Source organism: Carlito syrichta, unplaced genomic scaffold, assembly GCF_000164805.1.
Source record: "Carlito syrichta isolate Samal-C Ts95f unplaced genomic scaffold, Tarsius_syrichta-2.0.1 Scaffold117927, whole genome shotgun sequence".
In the NCBI taxonomy this organism is placed as follows: domain Eukaryota; kingdom Metazoa; phylum Chordata; class Mammalia; order Primates; family Tarsiidae; genus Carlito; species Carlito syrichta.
Window position 1 is genome coordinate 18,745 of NW_007062023.1, and position 11,001 is coordinate 29,745.

At 50.3% G+C, this 11,001-nt stretch overlaps 2 protein-coding genes across 2 annotated transcripts in view; both read right to left on the reverse strand.

Annotated features, from left to right (window-relative positions):
* RPL32 (ribosomal protein L32) overlaps window positions 1–2,395 on the reverse strand; it is a 5,004-nt gene extending 2,609 nt beyond the window's left edge. The window contains exons 1-3 of the mRNA XM_008074823.1: window positions 2,292–2,395; window positions 932–1,032; window positions 154–335 (exon numbers count right to left, since the gene is read on the reverse strand). Coding sequence (XP_008073014.1) covers window positions 154–335; window positions 932–1,027 — 278 coding nt within the window. The 5' untranslated portion in view covers window positions 1,028–1,032; window positions 2,292–2,395. The remainder of the gene's footprint in view (window positions 1–153; window positions 336–931; window positions 1,033–2,291) is intronic.
* Window positions 2,396–4,203: 1,808 nt separating this feature from the next.
* EFCAB12 (EF-hand calcium binding domain 12) overlaps window positions 4,204–11,001 on the reverse strand; it is a 25,563-nt gene continuing 18,765 nt past the window's right edge. The window contains exons 7-9 of the mRNA XM_021707350.1: window positions 6,773–6,977; window positions 5,109–5,156; window positions 4,204–4,462 (exon numbers count right to left, since the gene is read on the reverse strand). Coding sequence (XP_021563025.1) covers window positions 4,204–4,462; window positions 5,109–5,156; window positions 6,773–6,977 — 512 coding nt within the window. The remainder of the gene's footprint in view (window positions 4,463–5,108; window positions 5,157–6,772; window positions 6,978–11,001) is intronic.

Consider the following 11,001-nt stretch of genomic DNA (forward strand, 5'->3'; position numbering starts at 1 on the left):
AAAAAAAAAAAAAAAAAAAAAAAAAAAATTTTAACTCCCCAACAAGCACTCTCTAACTTCCTGCAAACACATCCAGATCACCTAGAGTTTCTGCCAGAAACACTCACACAGATGCAAACCTCTGGCCATGAACCAGAGGTGGGTCCAACTCACTTGTTGCACATCAGCAGCACTTCCAGCTCCTTGACATTGTGGACCAGGAACTTCCGGAAGCCACTAGGCAGCATGTGCTTTGTTTTCTTGTTGCTTCCGTAACCAATGTTGGGCATCAAGATCTGGCCCTTGAATCTTCTACGCACCCTGTTGTCGATACCTCTGGGCTTCCGCCAGTTACGCTGAAAGAAACAACACAAAAGTGGGTGTCTGTGCAAACTGCTAGCTCTTCCTTTTGAAAAAGGGAGAAACCAAATGAAAAGGAAATACGCCTAACAGAAGTTGTCTTTGGATAACAGGACTTCACTGTTTCTTTACATGCTTTTTTTGGTGGAAAAAACAGAAGCTCCCAGCTTCAACCACCAGGAACACAGACCCCTTGTTCACACTCCTAAGCAACAGAGAAGCTGAACAGATACTGATGGAATTCAAGGAGATAGTAAGACAAAGAGCTCGGGTTTAGACACTGCTTCCTCAGGTCCTGAGTTTTCCCATCTGTGAAACAGGGATAATCTAGTCTCCTGTGGCAATAAGGCCACCTGAAATACATGATACAAATAAAGCCCTCTAAGCATAGCCATGTGTCCCTTTTCATTTAAATTTCAATTTACACATCAAGACTTCAATAAGGCACATTCAAGGAGACCTGGAAGACCTGAGCTCTTCCACAAACCAGTTTATCTACCATATCAAAGGTGGCTGATGTCGATAACCCAACAGTCTGTTTAGGAAATCCTTTCTTCACCCCAACACCCGTTTCCATCCCAGGACCACACACCTTAATCTTGACATATCGGTCTGACTGGTGCCGGATGAACTTCTTGGTCCTCTTTTTGACGATCTTGGGCTTCACCAGGGGTCTGAGGGCAGCCATGATGCCTTGAAGAAAGAAGCAGATCTGGTGTAAAGACGACGATTCCTGGAAGGAGGCTGTCCTGCCCAGGGCTTGAACACTGTTGCAGAGTGTCTTCCAGTCGCTAGCTACTGAGCAAGCTAGGAATGGAATGGGTGCCTCTGCCAGGCTTACTTTACCTCCTGTTTCCGAAGCTGGCAGAATACTAGCCACTCTCCAGACGCGATCCCAGGAGGTTGCCTCACCCACTCAGAGCCCAAGATAGAATGTCAACACCCAACCCAAAACAAAATTGACCCCCAAACCCTCTCAGCTTGCAAAGGGCAGCAAATTCCACCTCTCAAAGTGTCCCAACCCCCAGATGGTCCTTTAAGTTGTAACAGCCCTGGCCAATCGACTTGACCCTGAGTCTGTCTTCTCACCTGTAAAATGCAGATGACACTGCAGGCTGAAAGCTTGCACAGTGCCTGTCACAAAATATACATTCGAAGAGAAACTTACTAACTCCCCTAAGGTGCTGCTGTTCTGCAATACCCTCAAAACGTACACAAAGCCATTATGTACTTCTAAAAATGCCACAGGCCTTTAAGCACACCACTCTACCTGGAGATTTTCGAGTATCAACTTACACCTTCCCCCGTGTGGTCTTCAAGCCACTTTTCCCTTCGGCAGAGCCCTCTTCTCTTCACAGCCACTAATCTATTTTGTTTGGCACAACGGGGGTACTCAACGAACCGTGTATTCAACAAACGACTTTTCCCCCAACACCATGGTATCCTAAGAGCGCAGTTTCGTCTTCATACTCCCCGAGATCCTGACTAGCAGAGTTTCTATTAAAACTCGACGAGCCGACTTGCGGCTCGTCTGTTTTTGCCGGTCCCGCCCCAGCGGCCCCGGGGCCAAACCGGAGGGGAAGGAGCTTCGGGCCGCGGCCATGAGACAAGACTCGTAGTCCGACATCGGTGAGCTTGAGGACCCACGGATTGGAGCCGAGAGCAGTCAAACCAGGACTGCTCGTCCCACTGCCCCGTAGCCCACGTAGTTTGGCCCCAACTTAGCACCCCACGCCCTCCGCAGTTCTGACGGCCTCCGTAGGAAGGCAAACGGCCTTGGCAGGCAAAGCCCCATGACGGCCCAAGCCGCTTCGCTGTTCCTATACACGTTCCAGCAAGCCGACAACAATGCTCACAGAGACGGCCCCGTGGAAGAGGCGGCCACCTCACCAGGGGGCAACGGGGACAGACGGAGTCCACAGAAATGCAGATGGACAAGGATTAGGACTCACCGGGTAGGAGATGGCTGCCACCTCGGTAGGCAGCGCCGAAGAGGAGAGGGGACGGTGGCGCGCAAGGGCTGATGGGACGTAACCACTGGGTCCTAGCCGGGAAAGACAAACACTTCCGTCTCCGGGTCCTTCAAAGACAGTTAAGACTTGTCAAAGAAATAATGCTGCAAAAAAGCCTCTATTTTAACAGACATTAATACCTATGAGTTAATTAAAAATTATCTTACCTGCCATTGGGATTTCGTAGAAATTTGGAATTCTTTCTGAGCTAAGACGGGAGGACGGGGGGGGGCTACTTCCGCCAGAAGTTGAAGCCAAACCCAACTCGGCTTTTGGATCATTTCCGCCCGTGTTTCTTGTTCTGCGAAGGGCGCCTCTTAGCAGCCAGCAGAGAGCAAAACCAGACGCTTCCTAACAATTCCCCTGTGTGAATATATAAAGTGATAATGAGACTATTATCAGCTAGCATGTAATGGGAGGTACTATGCGTACCACAATTCTATAAGGTAGTTCTATTATTTTCTCTATTTTACATACGTGGAAAGTGAATTTTGGAGATCTGACTCCAAACTCCATGCTCTAACCATTAGGTTAAACTGCCTAGTTTTAAAATTTGTTCTTTATTTGTTTTGCTTGGCTTTTTTTTTTTTTTTTTAAGTAGGTCACCTAGCTTGGAGTGCAGTGGCACGCTCACGGCCACCACAGCCTCGACCTGCTGGGCTCAGGTGATCCTTGCTCCTCAGCCTTCCTTGTATCTGGTGCATGCCACCACACCCAGCTAATTTTTTTATTTATTATAGAGACACGGTCTTGCCAAGTTGCCCAGGTTGGTCTAGAACTCCTGGGCTCAGGCAATCCTCTTGCCTCCACCTCCCAAAGTGCTGGAATTACAGGCATGAGCCACCGCACCTGGTTGTGCTTAGCTTTTTCAAGAGTATTGTGAAAATCCAATGTCAGGAGGAGAAAAACACCCTTTATTCCACAGCTTGTACACAAAACAGAAGTCACCAGTGAGCTTGACAGCAGTAGTTCCAGGGACTGTGTTCATGACTGAATGAGAGGTGAGAAGGGTGCGCTGACATCTCTATCATGCAATTTTGGCTGTAGAGAGAAGGGGAGTTTGAAGAGACCCAGAGAAGTGGCATGTCTTTTCTGAGGTAACACAGCTGGCAAGTGGTAGGGTTGGGGCTAGAACGTGCTGGGTCTGTGACTATACCACACCTCATAAATCGTGCTGATCTTGCAGGCTGTGTGGTCACATGGGCTGTGTAGCATGGGAGCATGTTACATGGTGTGTGTGAAAGAAGAGGTCTGTGCAGTGTCAACTGTAACCCACTTGAGGGGGCTCATGAGTCAGAGAGCATGACTTCAGTTTCCAAAGACCTTAGAGACTTGGAAGCATATCCCAATGGCTCAGTGTTTGGAGGGTGAGGGACATGCTGCGGCCTCATTTCACAGAAGTCACAGAGGTACCCATCCTGCCTGTGGCTTCCCTGTGGGAAGCACTGAGGTCCCAGGATGAGAGGCTGGAGGTACCATGCAGGCATCCCTGTCAATGTCCCAGGGAATGTGCCTGCTGTAATCCCCCAGGCTCATGCTTTCCAAACACCCCTCTGGCCACATGTCCTGAAAAGAGATCACATTGGCTGGGTCACAGGTGGTATGACAAAAACTCCAATCTGGTTTATTTTGAAAGGGCAGAGGTCAAGGGAGGGTAACAATAAAAAATGGCATGTCTTTCCCTAGACACATATACCCTCTGAGGCACTGGACACTTTGGGTCCAGAGGGAGCTGGCCCTAGGCCATCCCATTGAAAGGATCTCTTGTGTCTGACTCTGTGTCTGTGGCCCTGGGTTGCTAGCTGCATTGGCCCCGCTCAGAATGGCTAGACCTGGCAACAGCTGGGCCAGTCTAGTTGATGTAATAAACCTTGGCAGCATCAAAATAGGCATGGGTCATGTAGTTCTTGTCTCTAAGGGGCCACCAGTGGTCAGGATGGTAGGTGGCAGGGTAGACATGGGGCTTGCGTTGGACACAACTGAAGAGCGCCAGACTCCGGTCCGTGGCCACAGTGGGCAGGTAGAGCCGCAACTTATCCAGAAGGTGACCTGGCCAGAAGGAATTGGGGTGGGTTCGCTGCCAACCACTGGACCTCTTTGACTTCAGGTTCCTGCAAACAAGAGACACAGGGAAGGCTGTCATGGCAGACAGGCCAGGGCCGAGGCTTCTCTCCGCAGGGCAAGCCAACTGTGACCAAAGTGGAGGTGAGCACTGGCCAAGCACTTTAGCCCCTCAGTCCTCCCTACAGCTCCATGTGGTCATTTCTTTTATCCCGTCCACCTCACCAGTGAGGATCAGAAGCCTAGAGAGGCTGTCACACAGAGCAAGTGGCCCAGTGCAGGCTTCACCTCCGTTACCCTAAAAGCCAAAGTCTTAAGCGTACACTTTCTGTGATCTGGAGGCTTTTTAATGTGGTGTTTAGAATGCAGTCCCTGGGGCCAGCCGGCTGGGTTCAAATCCCCACTCTACCATTTAATAGATATGTGACTTTGAGCAAGATTCAGAAACTTTCTGGGACTCTGGTTCCTCTTCTGTAAAATGGGTATGCTAAGAGTTGCTTACTTTATAAGGTTGCTGAGAAGATTTATGTGTTAGCACATAGAAAGCCCCAGAGCAATGCCTCCCGGCATGCTGTAAATATTGTTTCACTGCCTCTAAGGCTAGGGCACTGAGCCACATGCTACCAGCACCATGCTACCTGCAGAGTAGCCTCCCTTCCACCTCCTTCCCTCTGGGGTCAGATGACTGTCACAGACCTGGTAAATTCCTCAAACTCCTTAAAGTTCATTTTCTTTGACATTTTCCTAGAGGAGAAGAGAGAGGCATTTTGTTAGGAGAGGGAAATCTGGCCAGTGGGGCCTTGGGGAGCAGGTCAGGGGCCACTGGGGTGGGTCTGTTTCTGAGTCTCAGTCCAGAGTTCTCAGAGGAGAATTTCTTCTGACCCCATGCTCCAGCGGTACACATGGTCGGCTTGGGGCAGCCAGACCTGGCCTCAGAACCCGGTTGGCTGGATGACTTGGGCAAGTCATTGCACCCTGCTAAGCCTTGGTTTTTTCATTGCCCAGCATAGAGACCTCCCCAGAGTCGTTTGAGAGATGTTCACCTAGTCGTTGAATCTGAATCTTTTTGGGGCCCCTGACTTCCACTTCCCCTGCCAGAGCTTAACCCAGCCTTGAGGACAAGGGTGGTGAAAACTAATCTCCCAAACCTTGGGCCTGGCAGATATCACTAATCGATCACAGTGCTCTTTCCCCTCAAGCCTGCTCTGGCCTCAGAATCTTCCACAGCTCTAAGTAGCAAGCTACAGCCAATGCCTCTCCCTGACCTCTCTTTATGCTTTATAGCTGTGGCCTACCTAAGCATGGACAAAAGTCCTTTTCCTAGGTTCCCAGCCACTTCTGGAGTTCTTGGCTCAGGAACTGGTGCCAGCCACCCCAGGCTGGAAGGCGGTCACCAAGGCACCAGAAGGGCCTCCAGGTCACCACTTGCCTATCTCATGCTCAACTCTTCACAACCAGTGTTGTGGATGGGACCTACCTGCAGGCCCAGGGATGCGATAACCCCCTGACAGAGCAGGGTCAAGCCACAGCAGTCACCAATACAGTGCTGTCAGTGCTAAGAAGTTTACATGCATCTCTCCCCTGAGCCCCATCATGCATAGCAGGAGCTGTTAGGCCCTTTACACATGAAGGTGCCAAGGCTCAGACAGAGAAGTGCTTGTCCATTTACCTGAGGCCTGGCCGATCTCTACTCAGCTCCGCAGCGGCCCGCAGCAGGCATTGTGGCCACACACCCTACTGGGCTGCTGGCAGAGGTCTAGAGTGCTGGGATAGGGCCTGGGCCCCTTCCCTCTCATGGTATCCTCCCATGTTGGGCCCGTCCCTCTGCAGGGATGCTGACTTGTTCTTCAATCTGCGTTCACCCACTGATGCTGCTCATGGGTTGTTACCTGCTGCTTGACCGAAATCTGGGTGGTCCAGGCTCTGGAGCACCAGAGGAGGCCATCTTAGAGGGACAGGCCCCAGGGCAGTGTTCTTTTCACCTCCTAGGAGCTACAAGCCCACCTCTTGCCAGAGAAGGGGTTTGTTAGCCATGGGTGGCAGGGCAGAGAAGGGCCCGCCCTCACTGTCCTCTGCCAAGGCCCTGACACCTGGCGGGTGATTTGTGAAGGGCCTCCTCTGCTCTCCTTTTAGTCTTTTCTAAAGACCTTGCAATTGTGTAGGACTCTGGTCAGGAGGGTAGCTGTGTGGGAGCTGAACTCAGGAGGCCATAATCCTAAAACATGCCAGGGGTGAAAATGGCGACAGGCCACTCTGTACTGACTCGTCAGTTCGGGCATGCTGCATTAGGACACAGACACTGATAACATGATGTCTCCATATGTCAGTGTCCCAGCCCCCGTGGCTGAATGGGACAGCACTGGGGCAGGAGGAAAGGACAGGAGAAAAGGGGTTTGAAACTCAGCTTGTCAGTCTTCTTAGCCACAGACTCGCCAAGCTCCTGGGACCTGAGAAGAGCCCGATTCAGAGGGAGCATCTTCCAGTCAGAGTAGTAGCCTCCTGGCTGTCGGATCGGGCGCACCTGGTCCTTCTGGAGGATGATCCTGTCTCCTGGATACAGCAGGGCTGTGAGCAGCAAGAGAAACATGAACGGCCCATTTGCTCAGACTGCCCCTCCCCTCCCTGAGCCATTGGGGTCAGATGGGAGCTTTTATTTATTTATGTTTTGAGTCAGGGTCTCACTCTGTCTCCCAGGCAGGAGTGCAGTGGCACAATCACGGCTCACCACAGCCTCAACCTCCTGGGATCAGGTATTCCTCCCACCTCAGTCTCCCAAGTAGCTGGAACTACAGGCGTGTACCACCATGCCTGGCTAATTTTTATTTTATTTTATTTTTGGTAGCCACAAGGTCTCACTCTGTTGCCTAGGCTTGTCTCAAACTCCTGGGCTCAAACAATCCACCTGCCTCGGCCTTCCCAATTCCTGGTATTATAGGCATAAGCCACGACATCTGACCCAAGATGGGGGCTTTAAAAAATTTCACATGTTAGTTTTAAAAGATTTTTTCTAGCTGGGTGCAACGGCACACTCCTATAATCCCAGCACTTTGGGAAGCAGAGACGAGAGGATTGCCTGAGCCCAGGAGTTCTAGGCCAGCCTGGGCAACTAGGAGAGGTCTCCACAATAAATCAAAAAATTAGCTGAGCATGGTGGTGCACTGTAGTTCCAGCTACTTGGAAGGCTGAGGCAGAAGGATCACCTGAGTCCAGCAGGTTGAGGCTGTGGTAGCCATGAGTGTACCACTGTACTTCAGCCTGGGCAATAGAGTGAGACTCTAACTCAAAAAAACGAGCAAAAATAATTTTTTAAAAAGATTTTTTCCTTATATATATTTTTGAGTACTCATAGTTTCACTGGAAGTTGCAAAACAGTGTAGAGAGGTCCCTTGAACCGTCTCTTCAGCTTCCCCCATCGATGACATAACATACAGCCATGCTGTGATGTCAGGAAAGGGGCCTTAGGACAGTACTGCTCAGGGGACTGCAGACGAGCGTGCCTTCTTGAGAACTAGGTTAACAAAGGCCGGAGGCCCAGGTGCAATAAGAACCGAGTTGTACCAGGAGGAGGCAGGAGGATTTGACCAAGACTTCACTTGGTCTTAACCAAGACCTGTTTGAGGGTGGTTTTCCCCTTGTCTTGAATTAGTCTCAGATAGCCTTGGGAGAGTTTTCTAAGTGCAGAACATCAGAAATATGAAGCGGAGCTCGGTGGCTCAGCCTGTAATCCCGTGCCTTTGGGAGGCTGAGGTGAGTGGATTGCCTGAGCCCGCAGGCTCAAGACCCGCCTGGGCAGCGAGACCTCATCTCTACAATAAATCAAAAAATCAGCTGGGCGTGGTAGCGCATGCCTGTAATTCTGGCTACTCGGAAGGGTGAGGCAGAAGGATCGCCGGAGCCCGGCAGGTCGAGGCTGCGGTGGCCGGGAGCGGCCACTGTACTCCAGTCTGGGCGACCGAGTGAGACTCCAACTCAAAAAAAAGAATTATGAGCCAGGGTCTCCACCTTCCTGCAACGAGTGAGCAGTGTCATCCTAAAGTAGTGACACAGGAAAATCTCATGTTCTAGAAAAAGTGATAGAAGTTATCCTTCAGGTTGTTCATGTTGGTTATGGGGGGCGGGCACGCAGGTGAGAAGGCCAGAGAGGGAGGGAGAGACATGCAGCACAAAATTTTCTTTTCTTTCTTTCTTTATTTTTTTTGAGTCGGAGTCTTACTCTGTCACCCAGGCTGGAGGGCAGTGGCACTCTGCTCACAGCCACTGCAACCTCGACCTGCTGGGCTCCGGCGATCCTTCCACCTCAGCCTTCCAAGTAGCTGGAACTACAGGTGCATGCCACCGTGCCCAGCTAATTTTTTGGTTTATTGTAGAGATGAGGTCTCACCAAGTTGCCCAGGCTGGTCTCGATCCCGCGGGCTCAGGCAATCCTCACCTCGACCTCCCAAAGGGCTGGGATTATAGGCATGAGCACCGCGCCTTATCATCAGCATTTTCATAAGGTACGCACAGTGTTTTCAAGTGCGATTTTCAATGAGTTACATAAATTTATGTAAATGGAAAAGAATGAGAGATTTATGAAAGGCTGCTCACTAAAATATTAATGGTGGCCAACTCAGGCTGGAGGGACTTTGATTTTTATGTTTTCAAAAAAATTCAAATGAGCAAGTATAATCTAGAAAATTAAGGCGAAAAACCAATAAAGCTATATCTACTGGAGAGGGGGGAACTTTGATGTCCTAGAATTCTGGCTTCTGAGCCTGAGGTCTGGAGTCTGAGGCCCACCAAGCTCTAGTTTAGACCATAGACCTGGAAGCCCTGGTACTCAAGTCTCTCTGCCCGAAGTGGATCAGATCTGTCATAAAGACGCCAGTAGACAATGTCCAAGACATTGGTGAGAGCCAGGCTGGGGTCTAATCCCACCCACAGGGTTCTCCTGTGTGCCTATGAATGTGAGATCCTGAGACAGGTAAAGCTCGCCTGTGGAGGAACCCAGGAGCTAGCAGAAGCCAGCTGGGGAGAAATCAACAGCAGCTCCACGTTCTGGGTGGGACAGACACCGGAGGCACATTCAGGGGAACCCTAGCCCAGAGGAGCAGTCCAGGGCAGGTAGCAAGCCTGCCTGCATTTTACTTGATTTATTTATTTATTGAGTCAGGGTCTCATGCTGCTACCCAGACTAGAGTGCGGTGACCTGATCACAGCTCACCATAGCCCGTATGTCCTGGGCTCAGGCAATCCTCCCTCCTCAGTCTCCCGGGTAGCTAGGACTATAGGTGCACACCACCATGCCTGGCAAATTTTATTTTTTATTTTTGGTGGTTTTGACAGGGCTTCACTATATTGTCCAGGCTGATCTCGAACTCCTAGGCTCAAGTGATCCTCCCACCTCAGCCTCCTAAAATGCTAGCATTACAGGCATGAGCTACCATGCCCAGCCCATAGACAGGTATTTTGTTAGGATAGCCCTATCGAACTAATATAGGACCAAGGCCCTATGCATATAGCACATTTCCTTCTCTCTTGGGAAACATAATCAATTGTGACTGTTGACTCGTTCTCATGTAAGTCCCACCACTGTCTGTGTATTTCTCAGAAAGCTACATTTCCAAGTAGGGTCGCAGTTCCTTCCCGCAGAGTTCCTACAAGAAAACCTCTGTCCCCAAGTGTGGCTTTTTTCTTCATGTTTTTAAATTTTTAAAGCACAGAGAAAATCTTGCCCACTAAATTTATAAACTCACAAATTCACATATTTGGGTGTGGGCATTGCTGAGTTGCCCTTCCCCACCCCCGCCTATCAGAAGCACTCACTAGCCAGAGAAGAAGAGGACTCAGATCAGCCTGAATGCATGAAAATAATGCAAACATTATTCTTCCTCTGAGCAGGGGGCAGAAGCAGCATGGAAATCTCAGGGCTGAGGCCTGTTTGAGCAGTGAGCAGAGGGCCTCACAGATCCTGTCTGCGAGGGCATTCCTACCTCATTGCCTGCTGCAGAGGAGCCAAGGTGCAGGCCTGGCCTAGAGAAGTGGTTTTGACAGCAGTTGTCATTTCTATCAAAGCTTCCTCTTTGATACTGGGACTTTTTGTTCCTGTTGTTTACCCTCGGGGCTCCCTCACCCAGAACTCCTGTCCTTACAGCTTCCTGCTCTAGAATGAGCTTCCAGCTCACCAAGCTTAGCTTCCCAAGTAGCTAGGACTACAGACGCACACCACCACCAGAATCCAGTCCCCCAAATCTCAGCTGGGGAGCCTAGCCCTCCAGGCCTTATGTTCTAGAAATCCCATCTCGAGGCCAGGTACAGTGGCTCACATCTAGAACCTCAGCACTTTGGGAGGCTGAGGCAGGAGGATTGCTTGAGCCCAGGGATTCGAGATCAGCCTGGACAACTTGGCAAGACCTCGTTTCTACAAAAAAAATTTTTTAAATTAGCCAATTGTGGTGGTGCATGCCTATAGTGTCAGCTGCTCGGGAGACTGAGGCAGAAGGATCGCCTGACTCCAGAAGACTGAGACTGCCGTGAGCCAGGAATACAGCACTGCACTCCAACTTGGGCAACAAAGGGAGACTCCCATTAAAAAAAAAAAAAAAAAAAA